Below are 22,690 nucleotides of genomic sequence, written 5' to 3' on the forward strand. Positions count from 1 at the left end.
CATAAAACTTGAAACAACAGTCGAAAATTATATTGAGTGATTTGTAAGTGATATAAAATAATTAATATTATATGCTTATATATATATGTATATATATATATGTATATATATTAAAACATAAATTACCAACTTTAAGCCGAGCAACGGAAAGCTTCCGTCCGGACCGAGACAGAATATTGCTAGAAAATCAAATTCAATCTACCACAAACTTCCAACTACTCTATAAATCCAACTCTCAATATGCAACTGAACTTGCCCCAGTTAACAGATCTTACATCAGTTACAACTGTTTACGCCAACAAGAGTCAGAGGCGAGCCAGAGGCCAGCCCTGGTCGCAGCGAATGTGCGATATTTGTTGGGCTTGGTCAGCGTTGTCCGTCATAAAAAAAAAAAAATATATATATATATATATGTGTATAAAAAATAAAAATAAATAGAAACAATATGCCTGCTATTAGCCATGGCCATGGCGTGGTCAACACTCTCGGTCAACTGGAGCAGCTGGCCAACCCAAGCAGCGGTAGTGCTATAGTTTAGGTACAGCTCATTTACATACAAGTGCAGAGGTAGGATGTGAGGCTGAAGAATGGACGCGAGCCTTTCTAAAAAAGAAAAAACAGAAATAAAGAAACACACACACACACACACATACGCACTCACACAGCGGCACTACCTCCAACATTCCAGAGTCAAGTACAAGCGACTTATTTATAGGTTTTCCGAGTGGAATAAATTTCACTATCAATTGCATTGAGTGTGAATCACTTTTTGGTATTCGTGCCGCTGCGATCGAGCAGGAGCTAGGGGCTGCTCATTAGGGCGGGTTTTCCTGACACATTCATGCGATCGATAAGATCATATGGTATGTCAGCTGTTGCATCCGTTTCCGTAAACGGAACCGCTTCAGACTCGATGCTCAGCGCTTGCTGAGAGAGTGCGAGAGGGAGAGCGTGAGAGAGAGAGAGTGCGAGTGAGGGAGAGACAGAGCTAGCCGATCCAGTTAAGAGGTGTTAATATGCAAATCGAATCTTTGCTTGACTGTGACGTAGACGTATGTCTACGCCCTCCTACAGCTGTCTTAGCCACACTCATCAGCAGCATCATAATCATCATCGTCATCATTAGCTTTAGCTCATCGCCAATTACACTCGTTACGTTACAGCGACATAGCTCTGTCAGCTACCACTCCGAAATGCTGTAATGGCTAGACCCTAGTTCTAGCCAAAAGTATCTCAAGAGAGCCGACAGCAACAAGCTGAGAGACGAGAGAGAGAGAGACGAGAGAGAGTGCAAGTGAGAGAGCGCTGCGCCTCCGTTTACGCTCTTAGGCAAGTGTAACTCTTTGATCGCTCTTCACAACCTGTTTTTTTTTAAAGCCCACTTTAAAAATACTTTTGCTTTTCATTGCCTTCAAGACGACAACGACGATTTTGTTTGGTGATTAATATGCGCTTTTCGAAAATGAAACAAACGAGTCGCCAAATTGAAACAAAACCAATATTCCAGCCGCGAGTCGAGCCGGGCCCATTAGCGCAGATAAAGAAAACTAAATTCGATAGCTGAGAATACATTTGAACTGGTTAGGCTTACCGCTAGAACTTTAATTTTGAACTCAATTTATAACATCGAAAACTTGGGTAGTAGAGTTTTAAATATTATATTTTAAACAGAATCCAAGGCGTCACTTGTTTCTCTAATCGTCATTTATTACACATATATTATACTTTTCTTGATGTTCAATAAATTCTATAATATTTTGCATAATAATATTTTTCAATATTAAGTAATTTTTAATGAATTAAGTAATATATTAATTAAACTAAATTGAATATTAAATATTAAAAATATTTTTTCGACTGAATTTCAAATTTGTTCATATTGATTTCAAATTTATTTTTGTTTATTATTAATATTTCTCACAGATCCATTAAATTTTTAGAGTATTTGTTACTCGCATTGATCGATTCGCATATTTTGTCCGGTTTTGTTTTATTTTTCGTTTTGCCATTCAAAAAAACTTACGTCGCTGTCGCTGTCGCTGAGTGGAGCGGAGTGGCGCTGCTTTAGCCGCTCACTCTTTAAATTTTGAGCAACTGTTTTTAAAAGTCGGTATTTAGTTGTTTTTGTTGTTGTTGTTGTTGTTTTTTTCGCTGTTGCTGCTGCTTTTCTGTTTCTGTTTTTGAGTATTGAGGCTGGTTGGAAATATATATTTTTCCCATTAAGGTTTTTTTTGTAAGGCGCACGCCGAGAACGGCTCAGTCTCGATTGTCAGCTTGTCGTGAATGGTTTTTTAGCACAAGAGTCGCGGCTGCTCGACGGCAACCCAAACAGATCGCGCGCAACTTAGATTAACACAACACCTCAGCAGCAATAATAATAGCAACAACAACAACAACAGCAACATATACATACATATATCTATATAAATACAATATACTATATAACTCGCGACGCTTGTTGTGCGTGTGTGTGTGTGTGTGTGTACAAGTGTGTGTGCCACTGTATTTAACATTTTGCATAAATCATTTTGAAAGCGTGCGCTTCTGGTTCTAATGCTGATGCTGACGCTGATGCTGATCGATTCGATTATGCTATATGTAGGTTAGCCAGCAAGTTCGTTGCCTAAGTCTTTCGTATAACATGCACTGACGCAAAAAGTTCAATACGATTTACGTAATACGGAACGTGATTTGCTAGACGACACAGACGACAGTCGGTGCGAGATGTCTTTGGCCAACTTCTCGCTGCCTTTCGGCGGGCTTGCGCAGCCCTGGGGCGTCACGCTCGCCCCGCTACATCCCATCCATCAGCTGGCCAGCAATACAAACAATTTGCTTTACTCGCCGGCTGACCATCAGCAGCAGCATCATCCGCAGCCGCAGCAGCAGCACACACAGCAGCAGCAGCATCCAGAATATTACAAAAATCAGCCATACGGACCGCCAGCGCTGCACCAACAACAGCAGCAGCAGTCGCAGCAGGAGAATCCCAGTTATCCTTATGGCAGCAGGCGCAAGCAAGGCACCGCCTACTTGCCGCCCACTGGCGCCTCGCGCAACTCTGTCTACCACATACAACAACAGCAGCAGCAGCAGCAGCAGCAGCACTCGTCGAGCCAAGCTCAGCTGGAGACCAACGACAACAGCGTCTCGTTTCAGAGCAGCAGCAGCACCGGGCAGAGCCACAGCCAGAGCCAGCTGACGCAGTCGGCAGGCCGTGGCCCAGCCGAGGGCTCCTATTCGCGCTACCCTGGCCAGGCGCCCGCGGTCAAGCAGAAGCAGTACTACAACGTGCATGGCACGGCCAGTGCCAGCGCCACCTTCAGCAAGAACAGCGGCAGCTTTAGTATTACGGGCTTCGGCAACAGGCAGCAGCAGCAGCAGCAGCAGCCGTCCAATGCGCAGCCACCGAATTCGGATCCTCAGCAGCCACCGCCTCAGCCGGCGCAGCGTGGCAGGCAGCCTGGCAAAACGGAAACACCGGCTGCCACATATGGCGTAGCGCCGCCTCCACCTGACAACTATCCGGAACGTGCGCCCGGCTTTACGCGAGTTCAAGCCGGCCAGGGCTCCAGGACGCAGGTGCATGCGGTGCTTGACTACGATGTGGAGGAGGGCGAGGAGGAGGAGGAGGATGAGGACGGCGATGAGAACGAGTACTATGATGGCGAATCGCAGGATAAAGGTGTGTAAACAAATATTATGGGTCTACAAATCTCTGCTACACTGAGAGAAAAAATGTGGAGTAAAGGGAAACAAATTTTGCTCTATGAGAGAATAAAAGTAATTCTTAGAAATGTCTTAAGAATATGAAGAATTCGGAGTGTCGCAGCACTTGAAAAGGATATGAAATTTATGAACAATACTAATTGAAACGGAAGTCAGATGCATAAATGATATAAATGAGATTTAGTTTAAATATATTATATATATTTATATTTATATATTATATATATTATTTAATTTTTTTCAATTCCCGGCTGTGCATTTGTTCATGTATTAGTAGAGATTGGAAAATATATTCACGTAGTTTATAAACTATTAGCATTTCTCCCATACGTTCACTGGAGGTGTGGCAAATCAGGAAATACTAGATTTTCTGTAAACATTAATGCTCAGATTAAAGACTTTTTGAAAGAGAGACGTCGAATTTATATCTTCCAGTTCAGTTCCAGACCTCATCCCCAGATATGCCTAAGAGGGCTTCTCCAGGTTGGGAAGTTTATTTTGCATATGGAAATTCGCTTTTTGTCTATTTGATAATACACCCACTATATTTGCTTTAGATAGTATGCATATATTATGCAGTCTGTTTTAGCTACTTCTTGGAAAATAAATTAGCTTGGAATTATGTTTCTAAATTGTATATTAGATTTATTTTTTTTATTTGTACTTTAAAAGCAATTATTAAAAAAAAAAAAAAAAAAAAATTATTCACTAAAAAGTTAATTTACGAATGAAGTTGGGTACTTAAAGAATTCTAAATATTGCGACATTCCACACAAAAATATGATTAACCTCACACTGAAAACTGATTAAATCTAATTTCAAATTTAGCAATAGGAATGCAAGTGTGAATTAACTAGGAAATAGCTGGGATGCAATGCGGAAATGGGATATGCATACATACATATATGAAGATATACATATACATATATGTATGTATAGCAAATTATAATGCTAATAGCAGGCTTTGCAAAAAGTAAATGTCTAGCTATTTAGTGAATAATATGGATTTCTCATTCTTTATTTATTTCTCTCTCTCTCTCTCTCTCTCTCTCTATCTCTATATGCATATAGCTCCCTCTCTCTATCTGTCACTCTCTCTATCTCTATCCTTTTCTTTGTCTATCTCTCTATCTCTCTCTTGCTGTCCACATATGCCCTTCTTCTCTATATCACCCTTAACTACATTTCTCTCTCTCTTTGTGTCTCCATAAACATCTTTCTCTCTCTCCCTCTCTCTCTCTCTCTCTCTATATATATTTCTGTTGTTATCTATTGTATTATTATTGTATCTCCCTCTGTCTCCTATAACTTTTTCCCTCTCTTTCTCTTTTTATCTCCATTTGGCTCTCCTTCACCTGCTCACCTTCTATCACGTTTGCACCTGATTCCCCAAAATTTATGTTAATTGTTGTTGTTTCTGTTTCTATTTCACTGTTGCTGTTGTTGTTGTTGCTTTTGTTTACTATTTTGTTTTTTTTTTTTCATACCTTTCGGCTTGTTTGTTAGTTCGCATAGTTGTTTTGGTTGTGTGTATTTGATTTCTGTGTATCTTTCCAATTGAGAGCAACTTCTGCACTGTTAGACAACAACAGTAACCAGAATAGCAACAACAACAACAACAACAACAACACGAGTAACAAATGAGAAATAAATACAACTACTAAACAAGTAGACGTAGCAAGGTCAAAGGTCTACAAACCGCTCAAACAAGGTCGCCTTTGGGACAGTAAATGGTCAGTGTTTGACTTTTATAGCTGTCGCTGACTAACACACGATTTATATAGCAGCCAAAGCTCTTCTTTTTTTTTTTTTTTCTTTCCCAAAGCGTAGATGTTCACGCACACTTATGCGTGCGAGTGTGCGTGTGTGCGGCTCTTCAACTAGACATTTAGTTGCCCTCTCAATGAAACAGAAAATAAAAACTGTCAGCGCATTTGATAATTCACTTTTAGTTTTGTTTCATGTCTTTTGTGTTTTCGCGTGGCGCCTCTTTGTTTGGGCTACATTTTGTGGCAACAGCCTGAACAGGCTCAAGTGACTGACTGAGCTTATACTTACATATATACAGGTGCGTGTGTGTGTGTGTGTGTGAGTACGTGTATGTGGGTATTATTATTATGCAAGAAGTCGGGCCCCATTCAACAGCTCTCGACTTGTCTTAAATGACGACGAAGACGTGCACACGCGAGATCACATACAGACGCACACGCACATGCACACATACATATATACATATATATATGGGTATACATGTGTATCATGCATAAGATCAAGTACACATGCATACACTTATATATATATATGTATATATAGTTGCATTGTTTAAGATGAGTTTTTTGGGGGGTTTTCACCTTTGTAAAAAAACGAGTTCAACTTGTAATTGTAACGGCAACAGTTGCGAAGTAGTTGCAACAACAACAGCAACAGCAACTGCAACTGCACTCAAATTCTATGCGCACTTCACATAAATCCTTTCCCTGCATTTTATACGCATGCAAAAGGGAAAGGGAAAGTTCATGCCCAGTTCACGCATTAATCGCAGATCCGTTTTATCCATTACAAATGCTGTGCAGCATGTTCACTTTTCTTTTTCTCCTTCTTCTCCTTCTTCTCTGCTTTGCACTTTTATATACATACATATTTATATAGTATATGTGTCAACTGCAGCTCGATTTGTATGCAGCACTGCAGTTATTTGCACTATTTCACATTTCAACTTCAACTTGGGGTTTTTTCTTGCATTTACATTTTATTATATTTCTCTTTATTTTGTTTTTCTTTTGTTGCAGATAAATCGCACAAAAGCCCAATGCCAACCGTGACACCCATACAGGGTCCGATCTTTTTGAAGAATGGCAGCGTGCCGGTGGTGCCATTATTTTCCTATCCCAAGTCGAACAATGGCAGCTTCTTGCAAATTCCGGTGAGTAAATAAAGCCAACAAAATGTGAATAATTTCTTAATACAAACCTAAAAATGAATAATAAAAGCATGCTATGCATATTTAATGTATCATTTAGTATAGTCAAAGAAAATAATTTTTTGAAAAAGAGTAAAAAATGAGAATATCTCCAAATGATAGCATTCTTGTAAATTTCTCTTGCAACATCATATTATAAAAAAAAATTCTTACTTAATTGATAAATATGAAAAAAAAAAGACATCGTCATGGTATCACATATTTGATTAGAGCTCAAACTTATTTTCACTTACAACCTGAGCGTTATTCAACATAATACAATATCATATTACAGCCCAAGATTTTATCTTGAAGTAGCTGAAATTTTCAGCTCAAATTGATTAAGACATAATCAAAAATCATAAAATATGCATATCCAAAGACAACAAATATTATGATATATTCAAAAAAGTTAGCCAGATGATACATATGTTCACATTATATTATCACTTTATAATCAATTCTGCAAATTCCAACATTTTCAGACCTAAACCTTTTGATGTATGCATTATTAGAAACAAAAGTTGGTAAAAACTCTGAAATAAATTAGAGACCCATCTCACTGATAAAATGTTAAATGCATAGGTAAATTAGTCAAGAATTATAATAGGACTAAATCTATCTAATCTCCATTACAAAATATGACAACCCATCACATCATATAACTCCTGTCAAGATATCACATCTGAAATCCCAATAAGTACTCCACAGTAACCGTTTGAATGCCAATACAAAACAACAAAAAATTCTTTACTCATGCTATAACGGAAAAGAGAATTTCGCAAAACTGATCGTATCATATCAGTTATATCATTATTTGCTTCAATTCCGGCAAGTACACCCCCTCCATTAATGGGAAAAAAAAATAAAATAAAATAAATAAAAGAACGAGAAAAAAAGTCTTAAGTCAAGTTTTAAAACGGACACGCGCGCGTGTTTTCCGAAGCTTTGCTTTGCGATTACGGCCTTAGGAATAAGTAACAAAGTATATCGATCGAGTTTGCTCATTTGCGGAAATAACTTTGACGATCTTCGGCGAGTGAGTGTGTTGTTGTTGCTGTTGCTCTTTATGTTGTTTTTGGCGCACGAAGGTCGCGCGAGTTCGTTTCGTTAAGAGGTGTGATGATAATCATGAAGCGTCCAGCTGCTAAGAGACTCTCTGATACTCTAAGATTTCGGATCGTTCGACAATTAAATGAAATTTTTGGTTTTATTTTTAATGTCTTTGAGTCATTTCATTTTCACACCCTGCCATAAATTTTGTTATAGGCCGTCGATGTCAATGTCACTCCATCACTCACTCTCTCTCACTCTCACTCTCTCTTTAGATCTGGTGGACGGCGCTCTCCGTTGCGCTCGGCCTGGATGTTCGAGGCGATGTCATCAAGGGCGTACCCTGCATCAAGCGTTATCATCAGCTGTTCTGCCCCACAGCCGGCAACAGCTATCCCATGTGAGTAACTGAGCATTCAGCATCTAGCCATAAATTATCATAAAACTTAACCTTCTAGAGTGGAAAATAAAAATGTTGTGGTTTTTCATTGCTTTGATTATGTATGATTCATATTTTCTTTTGTCTTTTTGTGAAATACATTTTGACGTCTCAGCCTGAGTTGCTAAAATAGTTTGAGATGCGCATAGAATTATATTTAATTATTTTTATTAACAATTTTTAGCAAGTTTTTACGTTCATCTCAAGGAAATGTTTATGACAATTACTCATAGACCGACTAGAACCTATTCAACTGAGCGGCGACTGGAAAATTTTTTACACTAACGAACTTTAAATACACTTGGGGTTAGAGAAGTTAGAATTCATTTCTTGACCGATTCTTCATATGGAGAACATTATATAATATAGGTATATCTTATGTATAGTAAACCGATGCGAGAAAGAAAGAAAATGAAGTTGTGAAGATAATCCTCATAAGTAAACTAAACTTATTTGATGCTTCTCTCTCATTGCTCTAGCGATAAAATTGAACGATTCATAGACGACAACAAGGCGCTGATGCGTCGCATGTACGGCGACTTCGAGATGAATATGGAAGGTGGTGGCGGCGGCGGTTCAGGTGGTCAGGCCAAGGTGCGCAAGCGACGCTTCATAGACGAGCCGGATATATTCATACCACCTGGCGCGTATGCGGCAACGGCGGGGGAAGCCGGCGACAGTTACTTTGCCGAGCTGCGGAAGAAGCGGCAGGCAGCAGCTGGTGGCAATCGGAATCGAGGAGGCGCTGGAGGTGGGCCAGGTGGGGGCGGCACCAGTAGAGCCAACAATCTGCCCGGCAATGCGAATGGCAATTCGGGCACAGGGCGACTCGATGCATGCGAATCGAAAATAGAAATTGTGACGCCCTATTGGGCCTCGAATTCGGCCGGAAAAATCAGAGCCATTGTGAATACGCAGCACTTCGAGCAGGCCATACACCAGGAGGTGTGCAGGTGCGATATATAAATAGAGATCTATATAAATCTGATATATATGAATGTATATGTCTATATGTTTCGTCCTTTGTAGCAACACCCAAACGTCACGCTGTGAGGGCGAATGCGGCTGTGAGCAGAAATACAAATGGCACCGTCTGTTGGCCTACGATCCCGATAACGATTGCAAAGGCATTTTTATGGATTGGTTCCTGTTTCCTTCTTGCTGTGTCTGCCGCTGCAATCCCTAAATCATATAGTAAAAGCTGATGATGATGATGAAGGAGAAGAAGAAGAGATAGTGTTTCTTTTGTAGAATGCCACTGAATGTATTTTAGTTGTTCTTAAGTAGATCCTAAAGCAATTAAGTTACTCGTAGCGCTTAGTTTAATGTTTAAACTCTTTTTGTACGAGCCATATCCCATCTATATATCATATCGTAATATCCACCTACAGTCTCCATTTTATGTTGTTGTATTTTAAATTGTAATTGTCATTGATGAACGATAAATGAATAAAATTTAAATTCGAAATCAATGCGGAGCAAGGTTATTTCTTTTAATTGATATTTTATTAGTTTTTATTTTCGATTTTAGCTTTTTGATTTAATGCGATTTTAAAGCTGACGACTTTATTAAGAAATTTACATATTTGTCATTAAGTCGCAGAAACATCGATTTCGTTTCGATTTACATTTTATTTCTTGTTTATGGTCGAGGAGCCTGGATGGACTTTCTTGATATTATATGTATAATACGCCGGAAATATATCTTTCCATTTTTAGCAGATTCTAATTTTATATAAATTTATCAATGTACAGTGAACGAATGTACCAATGCATCATCAATAATAGTCCTATGTACTAATTAACTAATGCATCAACGTACCTATTCTCACTAATAGCCCTGTGAAAATGTAAGTCTATGCTCTAAGTATGTTCGTTTAGCAGGTATATAAATATTCATATTAAATGGTATGCTCACACTGAAAATTTCAATAAGAAAATATATATGTACATTTATTTTATGTATGCTATGACACCAGAATAAAATAATTTATAAGATGTCTACAGCATATTAAAAAGCTTGACAGAGTAGGTGTTTCTATGGCTTATAATTGGATCATTTGATTTATTTTTTGAGAATCGAAACTCTCTCTGTAAGTGGGAAAAGGACTGTAAGGAAGATATTTTGTTTCAGTAAATCTGAATAAACCTAAAGTTTTCCAAAACAACTCTAAATGTAATACATATACATATTTAGTATATTTACTATATTTATACTTGATCATCTCATATATAAACTGCCATAAATAAGCCCATATCACATGTGTGATACTTCTTATGCTAAATTATCTATCATTCAATAATTTATTTACATATATTTAAATTTTAAAAGTCAACTTTTCCAGGTACTGAACCATTTAGCCAAGCCCAGCCCAAAGCTACTTTACCGTTACCGTAAGCTTTGCTCCCATTTCATAGCAGCGAGCTTTCAGCCGGGCTGCATACAGCTTCCATTTGATATGAAGCTCAATGGCAACAAAAAAAAAAGCTTTTTCATGAATCACTTTAGCAATTTTGTGGGTCAGAAGCATTTTATTCACTTAAATGCTATACGAATACCCTTTGCATGTTGTCCTTCTGCATTCCTTCTTAACTGTTTCATAAAACGTTTATGCGACTGCGATTCATAAATACCGAAAAAACCAGAAGAGAAGAGACAAGAAGTAGAAGAAGGCGATGATGAAAATAAAACATATTCATTCCTTGTCTTTCAGCTTCAGGTCGTAAAAATAATCCCTTGGAATTGCAGTTCGCATGCCAGACACGTATTCAATCACAGCAATGGCCACACAAAACTGCGCTATATCAAAAATTTTCGGCTTGGGGAACTTGTAGTCGTGCATGGTATACAAATGGTAACATTTTTATCAGTTTATTTTTTTTTTATTTATTTTTATTTTTTTCGGTTTTTGTAACCAGCAGCAGCAACAACACTTTGAGGAAGCATTGCAAAACATTTGTGTCTGGGCAGTTAGTTAGTGAAGTGGAGATTCACATTATGGACGCCCGCTCGGCAATGTCAACAACTTGCAGCCATGACGACGACGCCGTTGGCAACGACAACAATGAGAACGAGAGTGATACCAGCAACACCATCAACGACAACAGCAACCAGGAACATTCCAATGGAGCCCAATCGACTGATGAATACTCGTTCATGTACAAAGTTTGGGCGCACCATATCATAGGACAATCTGTACTAGAGTAAAAGTGGACGAACTTCAAATATTGGGAATCTTCTATTGAAAGATATAATCACTCTACGAAGTTTCCAGTAAATATAGTCAGGATATTTATTCTATAAAACTTCCATAGATATCACTGTGTTCTACTCGTCGCTGCGGATGTTGGCAGCATATGTACATACTTATATGTATATACATAAGTTATATACATTGACATGGAACAGGAAAACAGTGAACCAAAATCAAAACTTGTTGGTCCAATCTCTTAAAGTATGGAATATCTGGTCAATCCTATAAGTCAAATGAAAGTAAAGTTTTTGCAGATTTTTTTATGCATATCAATTAATAATGGGCTTGCTTTAAAAATCTGAGCTCTTTACTAGATAAGTACGAGATTTCGAGTGTTTAGCTTCGATAATAACAAAGTACATTGTCCAAACCCGAAACACCTTTTGTATCGTAATGTGAACGGGCATCATAATACCTTCAACAACAGCAGCAAAAGCGGACTAACCATGAGATTTACTAAGCGAAACCATTTCGCCAGTGTCTCTTCTGTTGGGGCGTGCCAGGCGATATGACGCCCACAGCACATAGACAACACAGATATCTCAAAAGGACGCGAACACACACAATAACAGAGTTTGCATGGAATACGCAAATACCATGTCAATGATATGGATGCTGATGTTGCTGCCATTGTTATACCCAGTACTTGAAACTCAATAGCTATCTGGTATGTCAGTTGGTGAGACATCAATGGCAGGATGTAAGTCAATTAATCATCTTTAGTTGATTCAGTCAACTCATAATAATCTGTCAGTTATCAATCATCTGTCATTATCTGTCATTGTTTGTCATTAGTCATTAGTTCTTATTATTCATTAGTTCTTAGTCATTGGCCATTAGTCATGAACATCATCATCAATTTTATCAATCATCAGTCATCACTCTTTACTCATCACTCATCAGTCATCACTCATCAGCCATCAGTCATCATTCATCACTCATACTCATCACTCATCACCCATCAGTCATCAGTCATCAGTCATCAGTCATCAGTCATCACTCATCAGCCATCAGTCATCATTCATCACTCATACTCATCACTCATCACCCATCACCCATCACCCATCACCCATCAGTCATCAGTAATCAGACATCAGTAATCAGTAATCAGTCATCAGTCATCAGTCATCAGTCATCAGTCATCAGTCATCAGTCATCAGTCATCAGTCATCAGTCATCAGTCATCAGCCATCAGTCATCAGTCATCAGTCATCAGTCATCAGTCATCAGTCATCAGTCATCAGTCATCAGTCATCAGTCATCAGTCATCAGTCATCAGTCATCAGTCATCAGTCATCAGTCATCAGTCATCAGTCATTAGTCATCAGTCATAAGTCATAAGTCATAAGTCATCAGTCATCAGTCATCAGTCATCAGTCATCAGTCATCAGTCATAATTCATCACTTATCACTCATCACTCATCCCTTTTCAATCATCACTCATCAGTTATCACTCAGCATGCAGTCACATATTATTATTTCTATCCTTTTACAGGGTATCTGAGAACCTAGTAACTTCTTGACTCCTACTTGTTGTTGCCTCTGCGCGCGCACACATTTGTTCTTTAAGCGTAATGCGAAATGCGAAATGTGCAAAAGAATTCGGCATTGGAGACGTGGTCAGAGAAACCGTTAGCCGCATATCCAAACAACAAATGTTAAGTAAGTCGCACGCTTTATGTGTGTGTCTGTGTGTGTGTCTGTGTGTGTGCCTGTGTGTGTGTGCGTGGCGCATGTGTAGGACGTCATATCCTGGCAGAAGAAGCACCAAGAGCAGAGCTCTGTCATCAGGGCCAAATGTGGCACTAAAATCTCAGCCGCTGTCGCCGTTTGCCTATAAATACAAATGTCTGCACGCAGTTTGGCTTAAAGCAACATTGTTATCCTAGTTCGGCGCATCGTGAGGACGAAAGTGGCAAGAAAAAATCCAAATATATATATATATATATATATAGAACTGAGTAAATATTAGATAATAAACGTACAGGCTCGTGACGCACAGCTAATCCCAGCGGAATCAACAACAACAACAATTATTCGGTGCATTGTGAGTCAGAGTTCAGCCTAATTGGAAATTATAAAACTGCATTGAATCCATTCTGATTAGTTGGTTAAAAGCTGTGCAAAATTATTTATTTTTTGCTTGAAAGTGTTGTGGGTATATTAACTTAGTGCGGAGACTGACTATTAAAAAAAAAAAAATATATTTATAAAAATAATAAATGAAATACAAACAAAGAAATTTTTTTTAAAGTAAAGTGTTGATTAATGTAGAAATAAAAATATAGATATAAGCAAGTGTGATGCCTTTTCATATTTTAAATAATTTTTTAAAAATAATTTATATATCTGTTACATATTTATGACAGGGTATATGTATATGGAAAAATGTTAATCATATCCAAAGCATTGCAAATATTTGGATTTCAATATATACATATATAGATATATGTATATATACATACATGTATATACAACAGACGTCACACAGAAAAAGAAAGCTATAGATAGACAGAGAGAGAGAGAGAGAGAGAGAGAGTGGGAGAGTACGAACACTCGATCCGTTTTTAATAAAAACTTAACCGTTTCCTTAACCTCGTCTAATGTGAAATGTAGAGTATTAGGCAGCCGGGTACAATATGATTCCATTTTTTCTAGGCAAAGCTTTCATTTATTTATAGCTTGTTTTTCAGCTGCCAGCAAATATCCTTTGAGCCTCTGGGAAAATATAATTTACACAGTTTTTTCTCTATGCTCTGTACTTGCAGCAACAGAGCCAACTCACCTGCAACCGCACCTGTAGCCCCAACAACAACGCCCACATAATGACCCTAACTGCAAGCAGGAATCAGGCTCCATCTGCTTCTCCAACTTCAACTCCATCTGCGACTGCGATGCCGTTGCCCAGGCTGCAATCGTCGCCGTCGCCGTCGCTGTCGCTGTCGCTGCCGATGCCTCTGCTGCTGTCGCTGATGCTGCTGCTGCTCCTGTTGGTGCCGCCGCAGCCTTGCGAGAGCCGATACCTGCCGACAAGGTCGCATGGCGACGAATTGGATAAGTTGCGTGAGCTGATGCTGCAGGTAGGTAACCACCGGCTCCCAGCCACTCCCCCTTCAGCACCCCCCCAGCAACCGGGCACTCTGCGCCCTTTTGCACGTGAATAGCCTGTTGAAAGACCATTGTTAATGCGCATTACTGTGAGGGAGATTGTGCGAGAGTGTGCGTGTGCGTGTGTGTGTGTGTGTGTGTGAATTAAACTCATATGCATACTCTATATTTTGGAAATGGTGATTATACGATATTATTATGATTCGGAGTAACCTCTCATTATGCTTTAGATACAAGTTGTACAAATTAGCTATGATTCGAGGGTAAATTATATATGTCGGAGTTATGGATACAAATTAATAAGTATTTATTCTACAATATATTTACTTTATTGATGCCAACGAAGATTAAATTAATGGGCGAATATGATATTCCAAGGCATAGGCATCAGAGGCGTAAAATATATTTCGTATTTTTTTCAGAACTTTAGAAACTAAGTTTATACATTGTATATATAATTTTTATTTTTATTTATTTATTTTTTTTTTTCATTTAAATATAATATTGTATATATAATTTTTATTTTTTTATTATTTTTTTCATTTAAATATAATAATAATTTAATTTCGGATTTCGGAATCTAGAGCTTCAGACATAATAAATAAAAAAAATATAGACATCTTATTTGATATAAATATACATTATTTTATAATGTTTTTTTTTTTTAAGAAATCATATTTGATATAAGCATAAATTATTTTATAATTTATTTTATTAAGTAATCATATTTGATATAAGTATATATTATTTTATAATTTTTTTTATTTTTGCTTCATTATTTTTCGATGCATGTGTCACAGATATTACATTTATATTAAATTTATATATAGAGGATATTTTATATATTATAATTAAACTAAAAAAAAAATATTTGACTTATGTATATGCACATATAATATTATTTTATAAGTCTTTTCATACATTTTTATATGTATAAAATATTTTTTCATTTTTGAAATTGATGAAAATTCTTTTCATATATATATATACATATAAAAATGTATGAAAAGACTTATAAAATAATATTATATGTGCATATACATAAGTCAAATATATATTTATAGATTATTAGTTAGGGCATTTTAACTTCGACTCATCAAGCTGTTCTTTCTACATTTTTTTTTTGTTTTCATTTACTTTTCTTGCTCTTCTTTTTGGTATGTTATTTGTGTGTAGTTGTTGTTGTTATTGTCGGTTGGTTATTTTTGTCGATATAATTAACTAAATGAAAAGAGTCAAAAGCGTGGTATTAAGTTGCAATTATGTCGCCAATTATTGGGGTTTTATTTTTCAACGTGTTTTTGTTGTTGTTATTGCTTTTGTTTTGGTTTCGATGGATCGGTCAGAGCTGTTGCGGGTTACCCATTTTTCGGTTGCGTCATGCGCCCAATCAATGACTCCAGATAGGGTTACCCGAAAGAAAAACAACAACAACAAAAATGCAGAGCTCCTGAGCAGCTCAGGTATTTTGGACTCTGCTTGTTGTTGTTGTTGTTGTTGGACTCGTTATTGTTGTTATTGTTTTAGCTGCGTCTGCCAAAGCGTTTCACAAATATTTTACATCTTTCGCAAGCAGTTGTTGTTGTTGTTGGTCATCTTTACGTTGCAAGCTCTGCACAGCAACAACAACAACAACAACAAGTGCTGCTGCTGCCTGACTGAGCCTGCCCGGCTACAATCGCCAACCTGCTGAGCTACAAGCTCTCATCTTTGCCAACCTGACCAAACATTTATATTCAAAAAAAAAAAAAAAACCTAAATTCCTCTGTTTCGGCTTCTGCTTCTTCTTCTGTGTTATTATTATTATTATTATTTTTTTTTTTGTTGCTTGCCAAGTTTCCTGTTCTTTTTCGCAACAGCCGCAGCACAAAAATGCTGCTCAACCAGGAGGGGGGCCAATTTTTAATGGATGCTTCACATCATTTTTGCCACTCGATTTTCAGACGCAGCTGCAACTGTGCCCCAGCCATTGCAACTGCAACTGCAGCAGAAACTGCAACAGCAACAGCAACTGTGCAATGGCAACTATTTAGTTGACTTCTCAGTGTTTATGTGTAGCATCTTGGCAACTTCAGCTGAAAGCCTTGAAGCCGCGCACTGTCTATGCTTTTGATGAGCTCCGTCTACGTATGTGCTTGTCCTTGAGTCTAGCTCTGAATTGGTCTTTAGGTCTCAGTTGGCTTGTTGGCTCTGTTTTTAGCAACGTCTGCAGGTCATCAGTGCTCCAAATGGAACTGCTTAAAGTGATGTCATTTTAATTTGCCTCCAGGTCATGTAGAGTGAGCGCCTTCTGATGAATGTACATATATGGTCATGTAGGTCAACAAATGGGTCTGTATTGGGGGTTGCATTTTGAAATGTTCTTGGGTTGTCTGCTCTGCCTTGGCTTGTGTGTAGGCTCAAAAGTTTATTGAATTGTTGACTCTCAGATGAACATTTAGCTTAGCAACATGTCCGTAAATAGTGGAGCATGTTGATGGGCCTGGTCTTAGAATGCTTCTATAGAACTGTCTGTGTGTAGGTCCATAACTTAGTTTAATTCTTTAGATATATTACGAAACTTCCTTTGAATTGTCGCTTATCTTATTTTGCAGTGAGTCTTAGCATAGGTCAGTAGAGCAACGTAGCACTAGCTTCTGAGCTCTGTGCTAATCTTAAGTTCTCTCTCCAAGCTATCTATAGAAATATCTATAACTCTTTAAGCAATCTTAAGGTACTAAAAGGCCAGTATACGCTGTCTCTAAGGTCACTAAGAGGTCGCTAGTCTGGAGTCTAGTCTAGCGTATAGTTTGTAGTCGCACAGTCTAGTCTAGAGTCTACCCTGGAGTCTTAGTTTAGCCTAGAGTGTTACCTCTTTCGAACTTTATCAGGTTTTGGAAAAAAATGGCCCAACTCTCTCACCCTTTAACTGCTCAATCTACATCTATATCTAGATAGATAGACGTATAACATGTATGTTTCAGATATTCTCCACACACAAATTTGTTCTAGTTTAATGATATTTGAGGATTTCATTGCATATCTAGGATGTATATGATACATTTAGATCCATTGCCTCAAGTTCTACGATTCTATAAAGCTCTCTCTCACCACGCTTTTTATACATATATCTCTTATATCTTTCATAAGCTGACGCACCACTGCCAATGGTTTCTCCATTGGCATCACACTCTATCTAATTACATCTCTCAATATAATTGCCCCAATTGTATTTGTATCCGTACTTGTTGCCACATGTGAGTCGAGCTGCTGCTGGAACAGCTTCATTCATTCATGCAACTGTGTGGGACCCAAGGTCAATTCCAATATTTTTATGACTTTATTTATGGCTGGAATACATTGCTTTTATGTTCCTTTAGTTTAGCTCACAGTCTGTCTCTGCCCAATCCTCTGTCTCCCCTCTCTTTCGCTGTTGCTCGTCTCTTTCTCAGTCTCTATCTCTGGCTGTTGTCTGTGCTTTGCAGTTTGAGTCTCTGACTCATGGCAGGGCCCTTGCGAATCGATAAGCCGCTGACGTGAGACGCGCACAAAGTGATTTTGGCCAAGCGGCACAAAGAGCCAACAAGACAACAGCCAAAGAAAAAACGCCAATGAAGAAAGAGAAGAATGGAAAAAAAAAAAATATAAACGGCGAAATGAAATAAAATGTAGCAAAACGTGAAGGGAAAATCAAATGTCAAATACCACAAAAAAAAAAACAGACAAAATGTTGAGAAGATGACGTCGCTGAGCTGAGGCTGTGTCCCTGTCTGGGGTCGCTCGCTTGATGAAGGTTGACTTTGACTTTGTCGACGTCACGCAGAAAATAATATATAAAGGAAATTCCACTTGTCTGCCGAGGCGTAATGCATTGAACCTGCAGATCGTGAGTTGGCAAAGAGCTCAGCTTATGTTTAATTAGCCTTCGCCTGTCACTCGTGACACGAGACTTCACTTGCACCGGGAACAGTAAGCACAACAAACAATTCCCTGTCGCACTTACTATATGAAATTTTAGCAACCAAACCCCAATGTCAAAATGTTATTGGGGGTACTTGAACACTGCTTAGCGGCATGAAAATAATTTGAAATGGATTAGTGCTTCCAATGGGGGTGGATCGTTAAGCTGGACTCTTAGCTTTTCTCAAAATAAGTTTCAGAGACCTTTAAAAAAATAATCGCATCGCCATCTCCTGCAAAAAAAAAAAATCATTTAAGACTCACTTAAGACTCACTCAGACATCACAAAGAGCAGCAACTGATTAGGCCCATGTCTAAAAATAAGATTGACCACGAAACGTAATAACACACACAAACAAATAATTATAAATACACATGATAATATAAATTATTAATTTTAAAAATAAATTAAACCACATCTAAGGTCAGGCGTGCGAAATAATAATAGTAACAAAAAAAAAAAAAAAATGGGGGAGAAAAAAAGAGAAACACATTTGTGCCGCGATGATTCGATGGAATTTCACATGTTAAATAACAGAGTAAAAGAAAAAAACTTCATGGTAAATTTAATGATAAATTTTGAAGTAAACAATTTGTTTATAGTCGGCCTTAACAACACGCCGTATTCATTTGTGTTGGCATTCAACGGCGTAATATTATCATTAGTCTTTAAATTAATTTAATCTTTGGTATTTTAATTATTAGTCTTAGAGTAAACATAATATATAATAAATTATATAATAAGGGCTGAAGCAACTGAGGCAAAGACTTTTTATATTGGCCATTAGTGTCCCTGAGACAATCTCCAGGATTTAGCGGATAATACGTCTAAATGTGGGTCAGCATAGCATTCAGGGATCTATTTTCATTACTAATATTTCTGTTACTTTTACTAGCATTGCTATTACTATTACTTTTATCACAAGATTAATGATTGCTATCATTAATTTGATGGCTAGCCTATTGATTGTTAATCGTTTAGCTCAATATTTAACAACATTTATTTGGCAAACGTGTGGCTGGGCCATTAAGCCTGTGACTGTGGCAGCTACAGAAATTGGGGTTGCAACATCTACAGCTGCCCCCTGCCCCCCCTGCGCGGCGATACCTTAGCGTAAACCAACAATGACGACAATCGCACAGGGACCCTTATCCAATCACATAACTTTGCACTTAACGGCAACTCTCAAATTAAACTGTCCAAATGTGAGGATGCCGAATGAGGGAGGAGAAGGAGGAGGAGGAGGAGTGGAGAGGGCATATGACAGACCCTGCTAACTGCGATGCTATGCGATAATAACGATGGTCGCTTCCTTATACGATATATATCTCTCGTCTGTTTTGAGCACACAGCTGCAATGGCTGCAGTTCGCAGTTATTAAAAACAAAGGGGCGTCCATTAGCGCCACAGAGATGCCATCAGTGTGAGGCGGGGAGACAGAGACAGAGAGAGAGAGAGAGAGCGAGAGAGAGAGAGAGAGAGAGAGAGTGAGGGCACTATGTTTTAAATTAGCAATAACATAATTACCTGGCGCAAAATTGTTTTAAGGTATTTCTCGTCGCTTATTTATTTCTCTTCTGATGTTCACACATCGTTCGCCAAAAAGTGAGGCGATGAAGAAAAAACAAAAGAGTTGGGAGGCGAAAGAAAAAGAGGTTACCGTCTGATAATTACACGACAATACCCCCCATTAACACATTTTCAGTCAGCGCGCGGCGCACAGCTTCGCGCCTCACTCTGAACCTCACACTGAGCAACGGGTGTAGAGCCTCAGCTGCAGCAGCGGCGACAGCGACAGCGTTACAGATGATATGAATAAAGTTCATTTGATTTAATGAACCGCCAAAAAAAAAAAAAAACATAAACAAAAAAAAAGCATCATGTGACCATGCTTCCCACACACATAGCCTACCTCAGCGAGCATAATACAGGCTACACTGAGAGAAATGCTGAAGAATCCTGAGAAATGATTAAGAAGTTGTAGATTTTTTCGAAATATGAATAATTATGACTTCAAGAACTATTCAAACTTCATTATTTATATTAATAATTAAGTATATATTCTTAGGTTTAAGCAATCTCAACTCGACCATTTTTTGTCTCTGTCTCTGAACTTTTCTCCATATGCCTCTCTGCTAATCTCAAGATCTAGCAAATTCTTCATATCGAAGATGCTGATAAAAACGTGTCCAAATTTCGCACTGTGTAAGATTTCAACAGATTTTTTGAAATAGCTAACAAACTAACAAACTCCGCTCACAAATTTCATGTAGGCTACAACAACAATAACAACAACAACAATAATAATGATAATAATAACAACCATAACAACAATAACAAACAAGCAACAACAATTGTAAGTCTAACTCTTTTTGTTTGCAGATTTTGGAGTTGAGCAATGAGGATCCACAACAACAACAACAGCCACACCAAATGCGTCTGCACAATGAGGCCAACAATCCGCTGACCGCTCAGCGTGGCAGCAACAGCGGCAGCAGCGCCAATGCCGCCTGGCTCCAGAAATTGGGTGCTATGGGCGCACTCGATACGGACGCCGGCTATGGGCGCTACTAAAGATGAAACACCAAAACCTAAACCAACCATGACGACCCCCCCATAAAATTATAGAAAAACGAAACTAGGAATGCAAACGAAAAAACATATTTGAAATGCCTAAAGTCTATTTTAATTACACAAATCTGAGATAACTAGCTCCAAAATTACACAGATTACAAATTGAGCTATACATCTTAGCTACTTGAAGTCAAAATTTAGATGAGTCGTCAAACCTCACTTGACATTGCTTTTATAAGTAAGCGAATCAGAGAACGAGTTCTGGAATTGAAGGAATCGAATTCGAATTGACGTAGGAGAAGCTCATTTGAAGTGCTAAAAATGTATATTAGAAGAAAAAAAAAAATCAGAGAAAACTAGTTCCAAAATTCTATTTCAAAAATAAAGAATCTTTAAGGAGATCTATACAGAATTTTCAATTATTAAATATTTTAACATCTATTTCCACATCAGAATTATTTTCAATGCATAAGAGAGAACTAGTTCCGTAACTGAAAAAAAAAAATAATAATAAAAAATAAACAATTTATTCATTTATTTACTACTTTGAAATTGTTAACTAATTTAGTTTTCATTTGTTAAACAAGTTACATACATAGGACATAGAATTAATTTATTAAAAAACAAAAAATAATAATAATAATTATTAAGCTACAAAGAAACTAATTCCAAAAGTTCATTCGAGCTGATAGCAACGAAATAGAACTAAAATTTCCGTATTAAGTTCGAATCACCATTAGAATCGTTCTTAAGGAACTTCTTAAATCTGTAAACTGGCTCGACAATATGTTAATTATGAGCATTACTCACGCTCAACGCAAAGCAAACAATTTTACAAGTCAATTCTAACTAACAAAACAAAACTAACAAACTAATTAAATATGATATGGATTTAATGAGATTTGGGCAGAAATTAGTTGGGGCATTTCAAATATTTGTTATTTAGCTTTTTGCATTCCGTAGGCAAACACTCAACGGTTTTAAATACTGAACTCATAAGAACTTTAACAGTTCCTATATAAGAACAATAATTTTTAAACTTTTACGACTAGACAAAAAGCAACAAGAAAACGTAAAAAAAATATATGTACTATAAATATATATATACATACATAAAATGAGTTAACTTGTAATCAAAAATTATACCATATATATAAATTATACTTTATATACACATACATAGATATTTCTGTATACATATGTAGTTCCTTATAGTTTGTTTTGTGGCTGCCAGATTCTGTTGCATTGTTAGTTGAAAGAAGAAGAGTCAATTGTAAATATGTAATACCCGTCCCTGAAAGCATAAACCTGCGTGTTTTTCTTCTTATTCATACATTTTACTTTGTTTTAATGGGCCTCAAGGCTGGGCAAATAAATATAAATTATGAGCATATTACAAGCGAGTGCCACAACTTTAAATCTCTGCTGCTTACATTTCTGTGCTCGACTCTGGCCTCCAAGTTGAATTTTATGGCGCCATATACTCTATATTAAATATATATATATACATGTATGAATTTATATATATATATATATATGTGTGTGGGCAATGCAGCTCGGTTTATATAATTGTTACCTTTAAACGTATATTACCTTATGATCAAAAACAATAAAAGAAATCATTTTCAATGCAA

The 22,690-nt window shown here is 37.4% G+C and overlaps 2 protein-coding genes across 3 annotated transcripts; both read left to right on the forward strand.

Moving 5' to 3' along the window:
* Positions 1–2,191: 2,191 nt before the first annotated feature.
* On the forward strand, positions 2,192–9,652 carry spz3 (Spaetzle domain-containing protein 3). Its single transcript, XM_030387540.2, has 5 exons — positions 2,192–3,685; positions 6,519–6,652; positions 8,017–8,141; positions 8,660–9,133; positions 9,210–9,652. Exons 1-5 carry the CDS (start codon positions 2,725–2,727, stop codon positions 9,364–9,366), a joined length of 1,851 nt encoding a protein of 616 aa, XP_030243400.1. The 5' UTR covers positions 2,192–2,724; the 3' UTR covers positions 9,367–9,652.
* A 3,617-nt stretch (positions 9,653–13,269) lies between these two features.
* Proc (Proctolin) lies at positions 13,270–22,690 on the forward strand. 2 transcript variants are annotated; one of them, XM_089257729.1, is made up of 4 exons: positions 13,270–13,349; positions 13,422–13,481; positions 14,203–14,514; positions 20,865–22,690. In XM_089257729.1, exons 3-4 carry the CDS (start codon positions 14,260–14,262, stop codon positions 21,054–21,056), a joined length of 447 nt encoding a protein of 148 aa, XP_089113855.1. In that variant the 5' UTR covers positions 13,270–13,349; positions 13,422–13,481; positions 14,203–14,259; the 3' UTR covers positions 21,057–22,690. The 2 variants fall into 2 exon arrangements, with proteins under 2 accessions (XP_089113855.1, XP_089113856.1); XM_089257730.1 differs by having other exon boundaries at positions 13,303–13,342.

Source organism: Drosophila navojoa, chromosome 3 (assembly GCF_054131105.1).
Source record: "Drosophila navojoa isolate 15081-1374.11 chromosome 3, UAZ_NAV_1.0, whole genome shotgun sequence".
Classification (NCBI taxonomy): domain Eukaryota; kingdom Metazoa; phylum Arthropoda; class Insecta; order Diptera; family Drosophilidae; genus Drosophila; species Drosophila navojoa.

Bases quoted from the DNA above. Each gene is read 5' to 3' on its own strand.
- spz3 (XM_030387540.2), top strand. From the start codon at position 2,725: ATGTCTTTGGCCAACTTCTCGCTGCCTTTCGGCGGGCTTGCGCAGCCC. The intron at 8,142-8,659 runs GTGAGTAACTGA...TCATTGCTCTAG, and splicing joins GCCGGCAACAGCTATCCCAT to CGATAAAATTGAACGATTCA. The intron at 9,134-9,209 runs GTGCGATATATA...CGTCCTTTGTAG, and splicing joins ATACACCAGGAGGTGTGCAG to CAACACCCAAACGTCACGCT.
- Proc (XM_089257729.1), top strand. From the start codon at position 14,260: ATGACCCTAACTGCAAGCAGGAATCAGGCTCCATCTGCTTCTCCAACT. The intron at 14,515-20,864 runs GTAGGTAACCAC...TTTTGTTTGCAG, and splicing joins TGCGTGAGCTGATGCTGCAG to ATTTTGGAGTTGAGCAATGA.